General features: G+C 47.9%; 1 protein-coding gene across 3 annotated transcripts in view; it reads left to right on the forward strand.

Moving 5' to 3' along the window:
- LOC120017645 (stromal membrane-associated protein 1-like) overlaps positions 1–18528 on the forward strand; it is a 53643-nt gene that overhangs the window by 20948 nt on the left and 14167 nt on the right. For all 3 annotated transcript variants that reach the window (XM_038960552.1, XM_038960553.1, XM_038960554.1), the window contains 2 exons: positions 12871–12958; positions 14374–14483. In XM_038960552.1, the coding sequence (XP_038816480.1) occupies positions 12871–12958; positions 14374–14483 (198 nt within the window). The remainder of the gene's footprint in view (positions 1–12870; positions 12959–14373; positions 14484–18528) is intronic.

Here is an 18528-nt window from a genome sequence, read left to right on the forward strand (position 1 = left end):
TAAAAATACCACACACACTCTCTCTCTAAATGGTTGCACACACTAATCTTCCGCACTCCCACACACTGAATCCGGTTATACAACACTCCAGCAAGGGTGTAGAAGGAGGGAGTGGATGGAAGGATAGAGAGAGGAAGGAGGGGCTTTTAGAATAATTGTACCTCTCAAAGCAGCAGGAGCTCAAGGTAAAGGAGGATGGAGGGAGGACGTGTGTACATCCTCGGTCTTAGAGATGGGACTTAGAAACAAGCTCATGCTGCTTTAAATATGAATTCATATGCAGTCATATCGCTACACACTGCATGGAATTTCACACCATCACACGAAGCGCTGTGTATATACAGTTGAAGTCGGAAGTTTAAATACACTTAGGTTGGAGTCATTAAAACTCGTTTTTCCACCACTCCACAAATTTCTTGTTAACAAACTATGGTTTGTTAGGACATCTACTTTGTGCATGACACAAGTAATTTTTCCAACAATTGTTTACAGACAGATTATTTCACCTATAATTCACTATATCACAATTCCAGTGGGTCATAAGTTTACATGCACTAAGTTGACTGTGCCTTTAAACAGCTTGGAAAATTCCAGAAAATTATGTCATGGCTTTAGAAGCTTCTGATAGGCTAATTGATATTATTTGAGTCAATTGGAGGTGTACCTGTGGATGTATTTCAAGGCCTACCTTCAAACTCAGTGCCTCTTTGCTTGACATCATGGGAAAATCAAAAGAAATCAACCAAGACCTCAGAAAAAAAATTGTAGACCTCCACAAGTCTGGTTCATCCTTGGGAGCAATTTCCAAACGCCTGGTACCACATTCATCTGTACAAACTATAGTACGCAAGTATAAACACCATGGGACCACGCAGCTGTCATACCGCTCAGGAAGGAGACGCATTCTGTCTCCTAGAGATGAACGTACTTTGGTGCGAAAAGTGCAAATCAATCCCAGAATAACAGCAAAGGACCTTGTGAAGATGCTGGAGGAAACAGGTACAAAAGTATATATATCCACAGTAAAACGGTTGCAAATGGGTCTTCCAAATGGACAATGACCCCAAGCATACTTCCAAAGTTGTGGCAAAATGGCTTAAGGACATCAAAGTCAAGGTATTGGAGTGGCCATCACAAAGCCCTGACCTCAATCCTATAGAAATTTGTGGGCAGAACTGAAAAAGCGTGTGCCAGCAAGGAGGCCTACAAACCTGACTCACTTACACCAGCTCTGTCAGGAGGAATGGGCCAAAATTCACCCAACTTATTGTGGGAAGCTTGTGGAAGGCTACCCGAAATGTTTGATCCAAGTTAAACAATTTCAAGGCAATGCTAACAAATACTAATTGAGTGTATGTAAACGTTTGACCCACTGGGATTGTGAAAGAAATAAAAGCTGAAATATATAATTCTCTCCACTATTATTCTGACATTTCACATTCTTAAAATAAAGTGGTGATCCTAACTGACCTAAAACAGGGAATTTTTACTAGGATTAAATGTCATGTTTTGTCTTTTGATTATCATGTCTTGTCCCTGTGCTTCCCTTCCATTTGTCTCCCTCTGCTGGTCTTAGTAGGTTCTTTCCCTCTCTCTTCCCCTCCCTCTCTTCCTCTCTCGCTCTCTCTCTATCGTTCCGTTCCTGCTCCCAGCTGTTCCTCATTCTCCTAACTACCTCATTTAATCTTTCACACCTGTCCCCTATTTTGCCCTCTGATTAGAGTTCCTATTTCTCCCTCTGTTTTCCGCTTCTGTCCTTGTCGGATCTTTGTTTGATGTTTGCTGTTCCGTGTCCTGGTTCCGCCCTGTCGTGTTTTTGCCTTCATCAGATGCTGCGTGTGAGCAGGTGTCATCTAAGATATATCCAGGAGTACCGTTTTGTTTAAGTTTGGAATAAAGACTCTGTTTTTGTTAAGTCGCTTTTGGGTCCTCATTCATCTGCATAACAGAAAGATCCGACAGTATGGACCCAGCGACTACGGATTCTCGCAACACTGCCATCGAGATCCAGGGAGCAATGCTCGGCAGACACGAGCAGGAATTGTCTGCTGCTCGTCATGCCGTTGAGACCCTGGCCGCTCAGGTTTCCAACCTCTCAGGACAGTTTCAGAGTCTTCGTCTCGTGCCACCTGTTACTTCCTGGTCTTCCGAGTCTTCGGAACCTAGGGTTAATAACCCACCATGTTACTCTGGGCAACCCACTGAGTGCCGCTCCTTTCTGACCCAGTGTGATATTGTGTTTTCTCTCCAGCCCAACACATACTCACGAGAGAGAGCTCGGATCGCCTACGTCATATCACTCCTTACTGGTCGGGCTCGGGAGTGGGGCACAGCTATCTGGGAGGCAAGGGCTGAGTGTACTAACGATTATCAGAGCTTTAAAGAGGAGATGATACGGGTTTTTGATCGTTCAGTTTTTGGGAAGGAGGCTTCCAGGGTCCTGGCTTCCCTATGTCAAGGTGATCGATCCATAACGGATTACTCTATAGAGTTTCGCACTCTTGCTGCATCCAGTGACTGGAACGAGCCGGCGTTGCTCGCTCGTTTTCTGGAGGGACTTCACGCTGAGGTTAAGGATGAGATTCTCTCCCGGGAGGTTCCTTCCAGCGTGGACTCTTTGATTGCACTCGCCATCCGCATAGAACGACGGGTAGATCTTCGTCACCGAGCTCGTGGAAGAGAGCTCGCGTTAACGGTGTTTCCCCTCTCCGCATCTCAACCATCTTCTCCCATCAGCTCAGAGACTGAGCCCATGCAGCTGGGAGGTATTCGCATCTCGACTAAGGAGAGGGAACGGAGAATCACCAACCGCCTTTGTCTCTATTGCGGTTCTGCTGGACATTTTGTCATGTCATGTCCAGTAAAAGGCCAGAGCTCATCAGTAAGCGGAGGGCTACTGGTGAGCGCTACTACTCAGGTCTCTCCATCAAGATCCTGTACTACCTTGTCGGTCCATCTACGCTGGACCGGTTCGGCTGCTTCCTGCAGTGCCTTGATAGACTCTGGGGCTGAGGGTTGTTTTATGGACGAAGCATGGGCTCGGAAACATGACATTCCTCTCAGACAGTTAGGGAAGCCCACGCCCATGTTCGCCTTAGATGGTAGTCTTCTCCCCAGTATCAGATGTGAGACACTACCTTTAACCCTCACAGTATCTGGTAACCACAGTGAGACCATTTCCTTTTTGATTTTTCGTTCACCTTTTACACCTGTTGTTTTGGGTCATCCCTGGCTAGTATGTCATAATCCTTCTATTAATTGGTCTAGTAATTCTATCCTATCCTGGAACGTTTCTTGTCATGTGAAGTGTTTAATGTCTGCTATCCCTCCTGTGTCTTCTGTCCCCTCTACTCAGGAGGAACCTGGTGACTTGACAGGAGTGCCGGAGGAATATCATGATCTGCGCACGGTCTTCAGTCGGTCCAGAGCCAGCTCCCTTCCTCCTCACCGGTCGTATGATTGTTGTATTGATCTCCTTCCGGGGACCACTCCCCCTCGGGGTAGACTTTACTCTCTGTCGGCTCCCGAACGTAAGGCTCTCGAGGATTATCTGTCTGTTTCTCTCAACGCCGGTACCGTGGTGCCTTCTTCCTCTCCCGCCGGAGCGGGGTTTTTCTTTGTTAAGAAGAAGGACGGTACTCTGCGCCCCTGTGTGGATTATCGAGGGCTGAATGACATAACGGTTAAGAATCGTTATCCGCTTCCCCTTATGTCGTCAGCCTTCGAGATGCTGCAGGGAGCCAGGTTCTTTACTAAGTTGGACCTTCGTAACGCTTACCATCTCGTACGCATCAGAGAGGGGGACGAGTGGAAAACGGCGTTTAACACTCCGTTAGGGCATTTTGAATACCGGGTTCTGCCGTTCGGTCTCTCTAATGCTCCAGCGGTCTTTCAGGCATTAGTCAATGATGTACTGAGAGACATGCTGAACATCTTTGTTTTCGTTTACCTTGACGATATCCTGATTTTTTCACCGTCACTCGAGATTCATGTTCAGCACGTTCGACGTGTACTCCAGCGCCTTTTAGAGAATTGTCTCTACGTGAAGGCTGAGAAGTGCGCCTTTCATGTCTCCTCTGTCACTTTTCTTGGTTCTGTTATTTCCGCTGAAGGCATTCAGATGGATCCCGCTAAGGTCCAGGCTGTCAGCGATTGGCCCGTCCCTAAGTCACGTGTCGAGTTGCAGCGCTTTCTCGGTTTCGCTAATTTCTATCGGCGTTTCATTCGTAATTTCGGTCAAGTGGCTGCCCCTCTCACAGCTCTGACTTCTGTCAAGACTTGCTTTAAGTGGTCCGGTTCCGCCCAGGGAGCTTTTGATCTCCTCAAGAAGCGTTTTACATCCGCTCCTATCCTTGTTACTCCTGACGTCACTAAACAATTTATTGTCGAGGTTGACGCTTCAGAGGTGGGCGTGGGAGCCATTCTGTCCCAGCGCTTCCAGTCTGACGATAAGGTTCATCCTTGCGCTTACTTTTCTCATCGCCTGTCGCCATCGGAACGCAACTATGATGTGGGTAACCGCGAACTGCTCGCTATCCGCTTAGCCATAGGCGAATGGCGACAGTGGTTGGAGGGGGCGACCGTTCCTTTTGTCGTTTGGACTGACCATAAGAACCTTGAGTACATCCGTTCTGCCAAACGACTTAATGCACGTCAAGCTCGTTGGGCGTTGTTTTTCGCTCGTTTCGAGTTCGTGATTTCCTATCGCCCGGGGAATAAGAACACCAAGCCTGATGCCTTATCCCGTCTCTTTAGTTCTTCTGTGGCTTCTACCGACCCCGAGGGGATTCTCCCTGAAGGGCGTGTTGTCGGGTTGACTGTCTGGGGAATTGAGAGACAGGTAAAGCAAGCGCTCACTCACACTGCGTCGCCGCGCGCTTGTCCTAGTAACCTTCTGTTTGTTCCTGTCCCTACTCGTCTGGCTGTTCTTCAGTGGGCTCATTCTGCCAAGTTAGCTGGCCACCCCGGTGTTCGGGGTACGCTTGCTTCTATTCGCCAGCGGTTTTGGTGGCCTACTCAGGAGCGGGACACGCGCCGTTTCGTGGCTGCTTGTTCGGACTGCGCGCAGACTAAGTCAGGTAACTCTCCTCCTGCCGGTCGTCTCAGACCGCTTCCCATTCCTTCTCGACCATGGTCTCACATCGCCTTAGACTTTATTACCGGTCTGCCTTCGTCTGCGGGGAAGACTGTGATTCTTACGGTTATCGATAGGTTCTCTAAGGCGGCACATTTCATTCCCCTCGCTAAGCTTCCTTCCGCTAAGGAGACGGCACAAATCATCATTGAGAATGTGTTCAGAATTCATGGCCTCCCGTTAGACGCCGTTTCAGACAGAGGTCCGCAATTCACGTCACAGTTTTGGAGGGAGTTCTGTCGTTTGATCGGTGCTTCCGTCAGTCTCTCTTCCGGGTTTCATCCCCAGTCTAACGGTCAAGCAGAAAGGGCCAATCAGTCGATTGGTCGCATTTTACGCAGCCTTTCGTTTCGAAACCCTGCGTCTTGGGCAGAACAGCTCCCCTGGGCTGAGTACGCTCACAACTCGCTTCCTTCGTCTGCTACAGGGCTATCTCCGTTTCAGAGTAGTCTTGGTTACCAGCCTCCTCTGTTCTCGTCCCAGCTCGCCGAGTCCAGCGTTCCCTCCGCTCAGGCTTTTGTCCAACGTTGTGAGCGCACTTGGAGGAGGGTCAGGTCTGCACTTTGCCGTTACAGGGCGCAGACTGTGAGAGCCGCCAATAAACGTAGGATTAAGAGTCCTAGGTATTGTCGCGGTCAGAGAGTGTGGCTTTCCACTCGTAACCTTCCCCTTACGACAGCTTCTCGCAAGTTGACTCCGCGGTTCATTGGTCCGTTCCGTGTCTCTCAGGTCGTCAATCCTGTCGCTGTGCGACTGCTTCTTCCGCGACATCTTCGTCGCGTCCACCCTGTCTTCCATGTCTCTTGTGTCAAGCCTTTTCTTCGCGCTCCCGTTCGTCTTCCCTCCCCCCCTCCCGTCCTTGTCGAGGGCGCACCTATTTACAAGGTACGGAAGATCATGGACATGCGTTCTCGGGGACGTGGTCACCAGTACTTAGTGGATTGGGAGGGTTACGGTCCTGAGGAGAGGAGTTGGGTTCCATCTCGGGACGTGCTGGACCGTTCGTTGATTAATGATTTCCTCCGTTGCCGCCAGGGTTCCTCCTCGAGTGCGCCAGGAGGCGCTCGGTGAGTGGGGGGGTACTGTCATGTTTTGTCTTTTGATTATCATGTCTTGTCCCTGTGCTTCCCTTCCATTTGTCTCCCTCTGCTGGTCTTAGTAGGTTCTTTCCCTCTCTCTTCCCCTCCCTCTCTTCCTCTCTCGCTCTCTCTCTATCGTTCCGTTCCTGCTCCCAGCTGTTCCTCATTCTCCTAACTACCTCATTTAATCTTTCACACCTGTCCCCTATTTTGCCCTCTGATTAGAGTTCCTATTTCTCCCTCTGTTTTCCGCTTCTGTCCTTGTCGGATCTTTGTTTGATGTTTGCTGTTCCGTGTCCTGGTTCCGCCCTGTCGTGTTTTTGCCTTCATCAGATGCTGCGTGTGAGCAGGTGTCATCTAAGATATATCCAGGAGTACCGTTTTGTTTAAGTTTGGAATAAAGACTCTGTTTTTGTTAAGTCGCTTTTGGGTCCTCATTCATCTGCATAACATAAATGTCAGGAATTTGTGAAACTGAGTTGAAATGTATTTGGCTAAGGTGTATGTAAACTTCCGAATTTTCACTTTATGTATGTGAATCTGTCAACCAATCGACAAATCAATCACACACCAATGACCATTTACATGTTTAAGGCTACGTCTGTTCCATAGCTAACCCTAAAGGTACATCACAATAGTAACATAGACACTTCACAATGCAAGTGCCATCATCTGCCATTTGAATATAGCCTACATATTTGTTGATGTAGCTGCTAGGCATATCAAGTGTTTTCAGACAGATGATGTACGGGTAGATCCTATGCATTGCACCATATCCCATGTATCCTGCAGCTGTACATATAGCCTACTTAAAACCCTGATATATAGAGGCCTAGTCCACTCAGCCGTCCCGAGCCAGCCCGACTAGCCTAACTCAGCATCTACTGGGAGATTCTGTATCTCGGTCTTTTAGATGATCCAGAGATAGGGGAGATGTGGTATAATTAAGCAATAAGGCACCTGGGGTTTGTGGTATATAGCCAATATACCACAGCTAAGGGCTGTTCTTGGACATGACGTGGCACGTAATGCCTGGATACAGCCCTTAGCCGCTGTTTTTTGGCCATATACCACAAACCCCAGAGGTGCCTTATTGCTATTATAAACTGGTTACCAACGTAATTAGCGCAGTAAAACTGTTTTGTCATGCCCGTGGTATACAGTCTGATATACCACGGCTGTCAGGCGTTCAGGGCTCGAATCACCCAGTTTCTAATGGCTGTTATGAGATGGTGAGATGGGTGCAGTGACATCCCTGGCTAGGCTGTTCTCATGAGTTGCACGGTCTAGGGTTTAGATGCTTTTCCATTAGGTAGCACTAGCAGATAGGTACTAGATAATGTTTTGATGTGGTGATCAACTAGATAAGACCGTATAAACCCAGGCCCAGCTGTATAGGCTGGGTAATGAATAACATCTGGATGCTGTTGGGGAACTTATTTGCATCCTCCTGCATCTGGCAGCCTACCGAGGAGGATGATCATTAAGACTCTCCCTTCGCTATTGAAGCCTGGGTAAGCTGTGGCGTTCTCGCCGTGCACGCGCACACATTCAACCCACGCACACACACGTCTCACTCTCTCTTTTCTAGCTCTCCATCCCACCCCCTCTCATCTTTCTCCCCTTCCTTTTCTCACGCCGTCTAAGTCTTTTCCTCCCTCCTTTCTCTATCTCTCTGTGTCACCCTCCCCCCTCTCTGTATGTCCACCGCCTGTGGGCTGTAATTAAGCTCTAGCTATGATTCTGTCCAAGCAGCATCTGCTGGCCTCTCTCTGTGTCTTCTCTCATTGGCTGAACTCTGGCTGAGTGCAAAGCCAGTGTGACACCTGCAGTGTGTGTGTGTGTGTGATACATATGTGAGGGAGGAAGGAGGGGTGTTGAGGAGGTGGATTTTATTGGGAGGGAGGGAGAGACCAAATGTACACACTGCACTGCAGTAGCATGTTGAGGTAGGAGCATATACTGCAGTGTTGTGATTTCCACACACAGGTGTGTTGCCTTGGGCATCGACAGCCTCTGGGGTAGTGGATGGTAGCATGTAGTTCCTCTGTCTCTCCTTTCCACTCAATCTATCACTCACAAGCTGTTCTGTTCTTTATCAGTTGCTGTTTCTCTCCCCCTCTCTCCCGCTCCCCCCCCTCTTACTCTCTCTGTTTCTCTCTCTCTCTTCCCGCTCCCCCCCTCTTACTCTCTGTGTTCCTCTCCCTCTCTTCCCGCTCCCCCCCTCTTACTCTCTCTGTTTCTCTCCCCCTCACCAAACAGCAAGGCATCTCCCTCTCTCCCTGCTCCCCCCCTCTTACTCTCTCTGTTTCTCTCCCCCTCACCAAACAGCAAGGCATCTCCCTCTCTTGCTGCTCCCCCCCTCTTACTCTCTCTGTTTCTCTCCCCCTCACCAAACAGCAAGGCATCTCCCTCTCTTGCTGCTCCCCCCCTCTTACTCTCTCTGTTTCTCTCCCCCTCACAAAACAGCAAGGCATCTCCCTCTCTTCCTGCTCCCCCCCTCTTACTCTCTCTGTTTCTCTCCCCCTCACCAAACAGCAAGGCATCTCCCTCTCTTCCTGCTCCCCCCCTCTTACTCTCTCTGTTTCTCTCCCCCTCACCAAACAGCAAGGCATCTCCCTCTCTTCCTGCTCCCCCCCTCTTACTCTCTCTGTTTCTCTCCCCCTCACCAAACAGCAAGGCATCTCCCTCTCTTCCTGCTCCCCCCCTCTTACTCTCTCTGTTTCTCTCTTACTCTCTCTGTTTCTCTCCCCCTCACCAAACAGCAAGGCATCTCCCTCTCTCCCTGCTCCCCCCCTCTTACTCTCTCTGTTTCTCTCTTACTCTCTCTGTTTATCTCCCCCTCACCAAACAGCAAGGCATCTCCCTCCCATCAGAGCGGAAGCTTATGTTTTCTTTTCAGGCCATGAATAAAATATCAAAGGAGAACAAGTGATGTTCCCTGCATCGGAAGTTGCGGCGTGGTCTTTGTTGTGTGTGTCTGTGTGTGACAGCTACTGTAACAGGGGTACTTTATCAGCGAGAGAGGGGCACAGCACATCTGGACGGGGATTGGCTCTGGGAGGGAGATGAGATTCAACACACACAGAGAGGGACGCGGACATCACACACATATTACACCGTGTGCCATCTCTGGTCGATGGGAGTGAGTTGAGCAAATGGTGTGAAGGGTGCTCTAAGGAGCCGTATCCTCTGACTAACAGCCAAACCCCTTGCATGTGTACACACACACACACACACACACACACACACACACACACACACACACACAGGCACCCCAAACGAGTAGCATCCTGAGACTAACAACTCTTCTCGCAGGGGGGGGGGTAGCAGGCCGTGGATCGATAGTGTAGCCACTGGGAGGCTAATCAATATTGGATTGACACTGCTGGAGTAGGAGGATGAGCTGAGACTTTCCCAACCCCCAGTCCCCCACTGTGTGTGGACCATATCTTGAATGGTCACAACCAAATCCCACCCTAGAAAAATAGTTACACACTGGAAATGCAGCTTAGTTTTTTATTTGTATGTGTGAGTGGTCCAACCACAGTCAGCTCAGCGTTGACCTCGTTTGGTCTTTGACTGTTGACTGACTCAAACTGCGTTTGCTCTGTTCCCGCGAAGCCAATAGATTAGCATTTCTAAAGCCTTTTGTGTAAAAACGACTAATTAAAACTTTATCGCTCGCAGACAGACAGGGAGCGAAAGACCACGTATCTGCCCGTTGTGCCAGCGCTGAAGTTAGTATTAGCACGAGGGAGATAGCATCGCTCTCTCACACACACAGCATTGCAATACATACATACACAGACGCAAACACAGACACACACACACACAAAGCGTCACAATAAAGACACACACACACACACACACACACACCAAAGAGTCTCCAAATCGGTGTTGTATTAACGTTTCCGTGACCCCCCTCTGCGGTCGAGCTGGGATTGGGTATAAAAAGCCATAAATCCAATTACTTTATGCAAAGTGGCCGAGTAGTGTTTTATAATAAGAACAAAATAGGAAAACAGGTCTGCGTTCACTAGCAGTGCTCTGAGTCTATCACGTAGCCTAGTGGTTAGAGCGTTGTCCCAGTAACCAAACGGTTGCTAGTTCGAATCCCCAAGTCTGTCAATCTGCCCTTGAGCAAGGCACTTAACCCTAATTGCTCGCCGTCAATAATGTCTGATCCGTGACCCCACTCTCTGAGGGTGTCTCAGGGGGAGATGGGATATACAAAAACACATTTTCAATTCACACCTCACACTTGATGTAGGAATAGCCAAAACACAGAGAGGGAGAGAGGGAGCTTTAGTGTGAGATCACTGTTTCTGAGTAGTCCTCTCATCAGCTCTAAATGTGTGTGTGTGTGTGTGCGTGTGTGTGCGTGTAGTCACGCATCAACTCCCAAACACTGGCCCTGACCTTTCCCCAACAATCTAGTAGACTCCAGAGGGCGTGAAAATGGTGTGTGTGAAAATGGTGTGTGTGCGCTCGTTCTGCAGGTCTGCGGCTCAAACGAAGGGACTTTTCCCTGACTGTCAGATGAATTTAGCTCTGGAAGAAACACTCCTGTGTGGCAGGCAGCTTAGGATCTTCCCTATGTGACAAAACCTCTTAGAGAAGGTGTGTGTGTGTGTGTGTGTGTGTGTGTGTGTGTGTGTGTGTGTGTGTGTGTGTGTGTGTGTGTGTGTGTGTGTGTGTGTGTGTGTGTGTGTGTGTGTGTTGCGCATCAGACTGTCAGATGCTGTTAAAGTCCGTCAGGCTGCAGCGGTTCTGCACCATTCACCACAGTAACACGCTGTCACTCCCAAACTCTACTACACACACACACACACACACACACACACTTGCATCAAACAACCAACATGCCCAGAGAGACATTGCAGAAGCCCTGGGCTTGATGAATAACGGTTGTGTTGTGGTTCAGGTGTGTTCCAGAATAGGTTTCTAGTCAGGCCATGGTTTGGAAATCTATTTAGTGTATTTTAACTTCATAACGTGTATGGTGTTGCTGTGGAGCTGTGTGGACTACTTTTTGATGATGAGTGAATATACCTGAGGTTGCAGCTTCAGTGTCAGTGCTCTCCTATTTCCTAAAGCCCTTTTGTTGCCATTTAGTTTTACTAAAGAGCATTTTAAAGTCTCTTTTCGTCTCTCTCTCTTTCTCACTCCATCTCTCCATTCCGGGGCTGTCTTGACACACATCCCCAGACAGTGGCAGTGTTATCATTCTCTTTTGTAGTGTTAATAAGGCAGCTGTCAGGCTGGCTGGTGACATCCTTGTGTGACAGGCAGCTAGCGGGGCCAGACTATTTGTTTTTCTCCTGCTGGACCTTTTCTTCCCAAGATGAGTCTCACCGTGTCAGGGAACTGTTGTACACTGCTTCTTCTCCACGGTGGTGGTATTGTGTAGCGTTTGGTCGTCTTGGTTGGTTTGTTGGTTTGTTTGTTTGTCTATTGCGTGGAGGTTTGCGGTTCCTGGCTGGTCTGTAGTATCTTGATTTCTGCTGGTATGTTTTTGGTTGGGTTAGTTTGTGCTGATCTTTGCTAAAACAGCGGTCTCTGTCTGCTTTGTGTGGACTGTGGATGTTTGCTTTGTGTGGGCGTGTCCTGCTTTTGACTGTACTCCTACTTGGTATGCAGTTATTTGCTGCTCTTCTGTAGGTGTGAAGGTGATGATAGTGGACGTGGAGGAGAGTGTTTGGCTGTTGATTACAATGCTCACTTTGTTTGCCTGGCGTTGCTGGAGTTGAATGGTTCCCTGGCCTCACCTCAGATTAGGAATCCACTGTCAACAACAACTAGACCTAGTCCTGAGAGCCCAATTGCCAATCACGAACTAGAGCCAGTCCTTACATCCAATCACAATCTAGAGACAGCCCTGAGATCCAATCACCAACTAGAATCAGCGGTGAAGGCCAATTACAATCGATCAGTCCCGATTCCTAGAGATGCAAACCGTTTATTTGAGATGGCATTTGCCAATGTATGTCTGTGTTTCAGAATGACAACTGTAGGCTTTTCTCTAGCTCAAAGGTCCAATGCAGCTGTTTTTATCTCAATAACAAATCATTTCTGGGTAACAATTAAGTATCTTATTGTGTGTTTCTTTTTCACCATTTTAATTGAAAACAAAAATAGCTTCTTAGCAAAGAGCAATTTCTCAAGCAAGAATTTAGCTAGGACTGTCTGGGAGTGGTCTGAGTAGGGAGGGCAAAACTGAAAACTAGCTGTTATTGGCAGAGAGGTTTGGAACTCCCTTTCTTATTGGTCTATTAACTGGTGATGTCACCAGGCAGGCCAAAACTTTGTCCCACCAAAACAGGCTGACATTTCAGTCGTTTTAAACAAACCCTTGCACTAAAAGAACATTATCATTAATTGCACAGTATTAATCCAACCTCACAGTGTGAAAATATAAAACACAAATCTAGTTTTTGACTGCACTGGGCCTTCAACTGTGTGCCTGATGGACACTGAATAGTAATGGTGCATACTAATTCAGCTCAACCCTTTTACAACAATATAACTTTCCAGCCGTATGGAATCCTGTTGTAAACCTGTATTGTAGGGCTATGTTCTACCTTTGACTATGTGCTGACTCTCTCTGCTCTTTTTCTTCCTATTTTTCTTCCTCTCTCTTCCTCTTCCTTCCAGTTTCCACAGAAGAAGGTGGAGCTTCAGACAGACTCCAGAGCCAATCCCAGGAGGACCCCCGAGCCGGCCATCGACCTGCTCGGCCTGGGTAAGGCATGACCAGCAGATCCCAGATCCTAGAAATGGATACTCTAAATGCCCCCACTTTATCAAGCTCTCTCTCTCTCTGTGTGTGTCTAGAGGGGGCAGTATGACAGAATGAAAGAGGCACGTGTAGAAGGGTGAGAGGTGTCAGGTTAATTAAACTGACGTGGCCAGGGAGGTGGGGTGGAGGTTTGGGTCTGTCTAAAAGGACCCAAAATTAAACCATGCGTCTTCCTGATGGAGTCAGTACGTTTCCATGGCTCGCTCAGCTCTCGCTCCCAGAGTGGCCATCCCATAATAGATGGTCAGTTGAAGCCGGAACAAAGGGAGGCTACTTTCAAGTGGGGAAGAGCCTGTGGCACTCTCATTGCATTGCCCTGTCCCTCTCTGTTCAAAATCCCCACCATGCACAGCTTCTTTCTCTTCTCTCTCTCTCTCTCAATTATTTCCTGTTCTCTCTCAAGGGGCTAAATTTTGTTCAAACTTAAAGGGCTAAATTATGGATGTTCTAACATAGTGTTATATAAAGACTACCATCATGCTGTCTTACCTCTCTCTCTATTTCTCTCTCTCTAATTTTTCTCTCTTCTCTCTCGCTCTATTTTTTTTCTCTCTATATTGCTCTCTGGTCAAACTCCCCATCATACATGTCTCATTCTCTCTGTCTGAATGGTACATTGTCTACTAATGGTCTCACCTCTTGAGGAGGGGGACACAGTTTCTCCTCTCGCCACATTCTCATTCTTTCCCTGTGTCTCTCGTTCTCTCTCTCCCCAATGTCCCATGGTGCTTTCCCTCCTGTCGTGGAGAGCAGCTGGATTGTAGATGGGCAATGTGTCTGTGATCACGATCAGTCAACATCCCTATTTCTCTCCCAGCTGTCTCTCTGTCTGTCTGTCTCTCTGTCTCTGTCGTCTGTCTCTGTCTTGGTCTGTCTATTGAGCTTATATCACATTTGAAAATCCGATTTAATGATTCTAAAAATAGCCCTTGAAAACAATTGGCAGTTTGTGATCCACGAATTGAAATTTAATTCCATTTCAACTTCAGAAGTGAAATCACTGTGAACGAAAATCCATATCCACCTGAAAGTAATGGGCCGTTTCTTAGTTGACTGTTTTGAAATAGCATTGAGTTATGTTCATATACCTGTGTGGAGAGGGCTGACTGGGCTCTTTCATTGTATTATGGTTCTGAACCCCAAGTAAATAATATCCCAAAACATCCTCCTACATCTGAGGAGGGAAGGGGAATAGGCAGCGCATCATAAATAACCAGGAGTCATGCATACACACACACACACACACACACACACACACACACACACACACACACACACACACACACACACACACGGATATGAGATTACGCACAAAATCTATACTGCCTCCAGGTCAATGTTTACTCTCTCTCTCTCAGATGCACCTGCAGGTGGAGCTGCAACCAGTTCTTCTGCTGTACCAGTCAGTGATGAGGACATCTTTGGTCCAATGGTGTCCAACCCTCTGCCCTCCTCCAACAACCCCCAGGTACCACCTCCCACCACAACCCCCAGGTACCACCTCCCACCACAACCCCCAGGTACCACCTCCCACCACAACCCCCAGGTACCACCTCCCACCACAACCCCCAGGTACCACCTCCCACCACAACCCCCAGGTACCACCTCCCACCACAACCCCCAGGTACCACCTCCCACCACAACCCCCAGGTACCACCTCCCACCACAACCCCCAGGTACCACCTCCCACCACAACCCCCAGGTACCACGTCTTCTTCTGGACCACCTCCCAGTGTTGTCAGCCTATGCCCTCTCCCCTGTGGATACAATTGAAGTCAGTGAAGACAGACTGGAGCATTGGGTTTTGTGTTCCTCTGCAGTAAGAACACACTCATACACACACATTGACCTCAACTCATGCACACACACACACACACACACACACACACACACACACACACACACACACACACACACACACACACACACACACACACAACAGACAAACATTTAATGTGCAGTCTAGTCCCCACATTCCATATCCTCCGAGAGATGGAGAGAGGTCGGAGTGTATTGTGTTAATTTCACAGTGTGTCCCTGTCCCCAGCTCCCCAGTTACAGCTGACACTGTTGGTTAGTTAAGGCCTGTCAGATGAAAGGACACAGCTCCAATGTATCTGTGGATATTACCACTGGAGAGGGAAGAGGATGAGAGGGGAAAGGATTGGGATGGAGAAGAGGGAGATTGGGACAGAGTGCAGGGAGGGAGGGAGAGAGGGAGAGAGGGAGAGAGAGAACGAGGATAGTCTGAACATGGTACAGAGACTGAGGGAGAGAGAGGATAGTCTGAACATGGTACAGAGAGAGAGGATAGTCTGAACATGGTACAGAGACTGAGGAAGAGACAAGATAGTCTGAACATGGTACAGAGACTGAGGAAGAGACAGGATAGTCTGAACATGGTACAGAGACTGAGGAAGAGAGAGGATAGTCTGAACATGGTACAGAGAGAGAGGATAGTCTGAACATGGTACAGAGACTGAGGGAGAGACAGGATAGTCTGAACATGGTACAGAGAGAGAGGATAGTCTGAACATGGTACAGAGACTGAGGGAGAGACAGGATAGTCTGAACATGGTACAGAGACTGAGGAAGAGACAGGATAGTCTGAACATGGTACAGAGACTGAGGAAGAGAGAGGATAGTCTGAACATGGTACAGAGACTGAGGAAGAGAGAGGATAGTCTGAACATGGTACAGAGACTGAGGAAGAGACAGGATAGTCTGAACATGGTACAGAGACTGAGGAAGAGACAAGATAGTCTGAACATGGTACAGAGACTGAGGAAGAGAGAGGATAGTCTGAACATGGTACAGAGAGAGAGGAAGAGAGAGGATAGTCTGAACATGGTACAGAGAGAGAGGATAGTCTGAACATGGTACAGAGACTGGGGAAGAGAGAAGATAGTCTGAACATGGTACAGAGACTGAGGAAGAGACAAGATAGTCTGAACATGGTACAGAGAGAGAGGATAGTCTGAACATGGTACAGAGAGAGAGGATAGTCTGAACATGGTACAGAGACTGAGGAAGAGACAAGATAGTCTGAACATGGTACAGAGACTGAGGAAGAGACAGGATAGTCTGAACATGGTACAGAGACTGAGGAAGAGAGAGGATAGTCTGAACATGGTACAGAGAGAGAGGATAGTCTGAACATGGTACAGAGACTGAGGGAGAGACAGGATAGTCTGAACATGGTACAGAGAGAGAGGATAGTCTGAACATGGTACAGAGACTGAGGGAGAGACAGGATAGTCTGAACATGGTACAGAGACTGAGGAAGAGAGAGGATAGTCTGAACATGGTACAGAGACTGAGGAAGAGAGAGGATAGTCTGAACATGGTACAGAGACTGAGGAAGAGAGAGGATAGTCTGAACATGGTACAGAGACTGAGGAAGAGACAGGATAGTCTGAACATGGTACAGAGACTGAGGAAGAGACAAGATAGTCTGAACATGGTACAGAGACTGAGGAAGAGAGAGGATAGTCTGAACATGGTACAGAGAGAGAGGAAGAGAGAGGATAGTCTGAACATGGTACAGAGAGAGAGGATAGTCTGAACATGGTACAGAGACTGAGGGAGAGAGAGGATAGTCTGAACATGGTACAGAGAGAGAGGAAGAGAGAGGATAGTCTGAACATGGTACAGAGAGAGAGGAAGAGAGAGGATAGTCTGAACATGGTACAGAGAGAGAGGATAGTCTGAACATGGTACAGAGACTGGGGAAGAGAGAAGATAGTCTGAACATGGTACAGAGACTGAGGAAGAGACAAGATAGTCTGAACATGGTACAGAGAGAGAGGATAGTCTGAACATGGTACAGAGAGAGAGGATAGTCTGAACATGGTACAGAGACTGAGGAAGAGAGAGGATAGTCTGAACATGGTACAGAGACTGAGGAAGAGACAAGATAGTCTGAACATGGTACAGAGACTGGGGAAGAGAGAGGATAGTCTGAACATGGTACAGAGACTGAGGAAGAGAGAAGATAGTCTGAACATGGTACAGAGACTGAGGAAGAGACAGGATAGTCTGAACATGGTACAGAGACTGAGGAAGAGAGAAGATAGTCTGAACATGGTACAGAGACTGAGGAAGAGAGAGGATAGTCTGAACATGGTACAGAGACTGAGGAAGAGAGAGGATAGTCTGAACATGGTACAGAGACTGAGGAAGAGACAGGATAGTCTGAACATGGTACAGAGACTGAGGAAGAGACAAGATAGTCTGAACATGGTACAGAGACTGAGGAAGAGAGAGGATAGTCTGAACATGGTACAGAGAGAGAGGATAGTCTGAACATGGTACAGAGAGAGAGGATAGTCTGAACATGGTACAGAGACTGAGGAAGAGAGAGGATAGTCTGAACATGGTACAGAGAGAGAGGATAGTCTGAACATGGTACAGAGACTGAGGAAGAGAGAGGATAGTCTGAACATGGTACAGAGACTGAGGAAGAGAGAGGATAGTCTGAACATGGTACAGAGAGAGAGGATAGTCTGAACATGGTACAGAGAGAGAGGATAGTCTGAACATGGTACAGAGACTGAGGAAGAGAGAGGATAGTCTGAACATGGTACAGAGACTGAGGAAGAGAGAGGATAGTCTGAACATGGTACAGAGACTGAGGAAGAGACAGGATAGTCTGAACATGGTACAGAGACTGAGGAAGAGACAGGATAGTCTGAACATGGTACAGAGACTGAGGAAGAGAGAGGATAGTCTGAACATGGTACAGAGAGAGAGGATAGTCTGAACATGGTACAGAGACTGAGGAAGAGACAGGATAGTCTGAACATGGTACAGAGACTGAGGAAGAGACAAGATAGTCTGAACATGGTACAGAGACTGAGGAAGAGACAAGATAGTCTGAACATGGTACAGAGAGAGAGGATAGTCTGAACATGGTACAGAGACTGAGGAAGAGAGAGGATAGTCTGAACATGGTACAGAGACTGAGGAAGAGAGAGGATAGTCTGAACATGGTACAGAGACTGAGGGAGAGAGAGGATAGTCTTAACATGGTACAGAGACTGAGGAAGAGACAAGATAGTCTGAACATGGTACAGAGACTGAGGAAGAGAGAGGATAGTCTGAACATGGTACAGAGACTGAGGAAGAGAGAGGATAGTCTGAACATGGTACAGAGAGAGAGGATAGTCTGAACATGGTACAGAGACTGAGGAAGAGACAGGATAGTCTGAACATGGTACAGAGACTGAGGAAGAGACAGGATAGTCTGAACATGGTACAGAGACTGAGGAAGAGAGAGGATAGTCTGAACATGGTACAGAGACTGAGGAAGAGAGAAGATAGTCTGAACATGGTACAGAGACTGAGGAAGAGACAAGATAGTCTGAACATGGTACAGAGACTGAGGAAGAGAGAGGATAGTCTGAACATGGTACAGAGACTGAGGAAGAGAGAGGATAGTCTGAACATGGTACAGAGACTGAGGAAGAGAGAGGATAGTCTGAACATGGTACAGAGACTGAGGAAGAGAGAGG

The sequence above is a fragment of the Salvelinus namaycush genome, chromosome 22 (assembly GCF_016432855.1).
Source record: "Salvelinus namaycush isolate Seneca chromosome 22, SaNama_1.0, whole genome shotgun sequence".
NCBI classification, from domain to species: domain Eukaryota; kingdom Metazoa; phylum Chordata; class Actinopteri; order Salmoniformes; family Salmonidae; genus Salvelinus; species Salvelinus namaycush.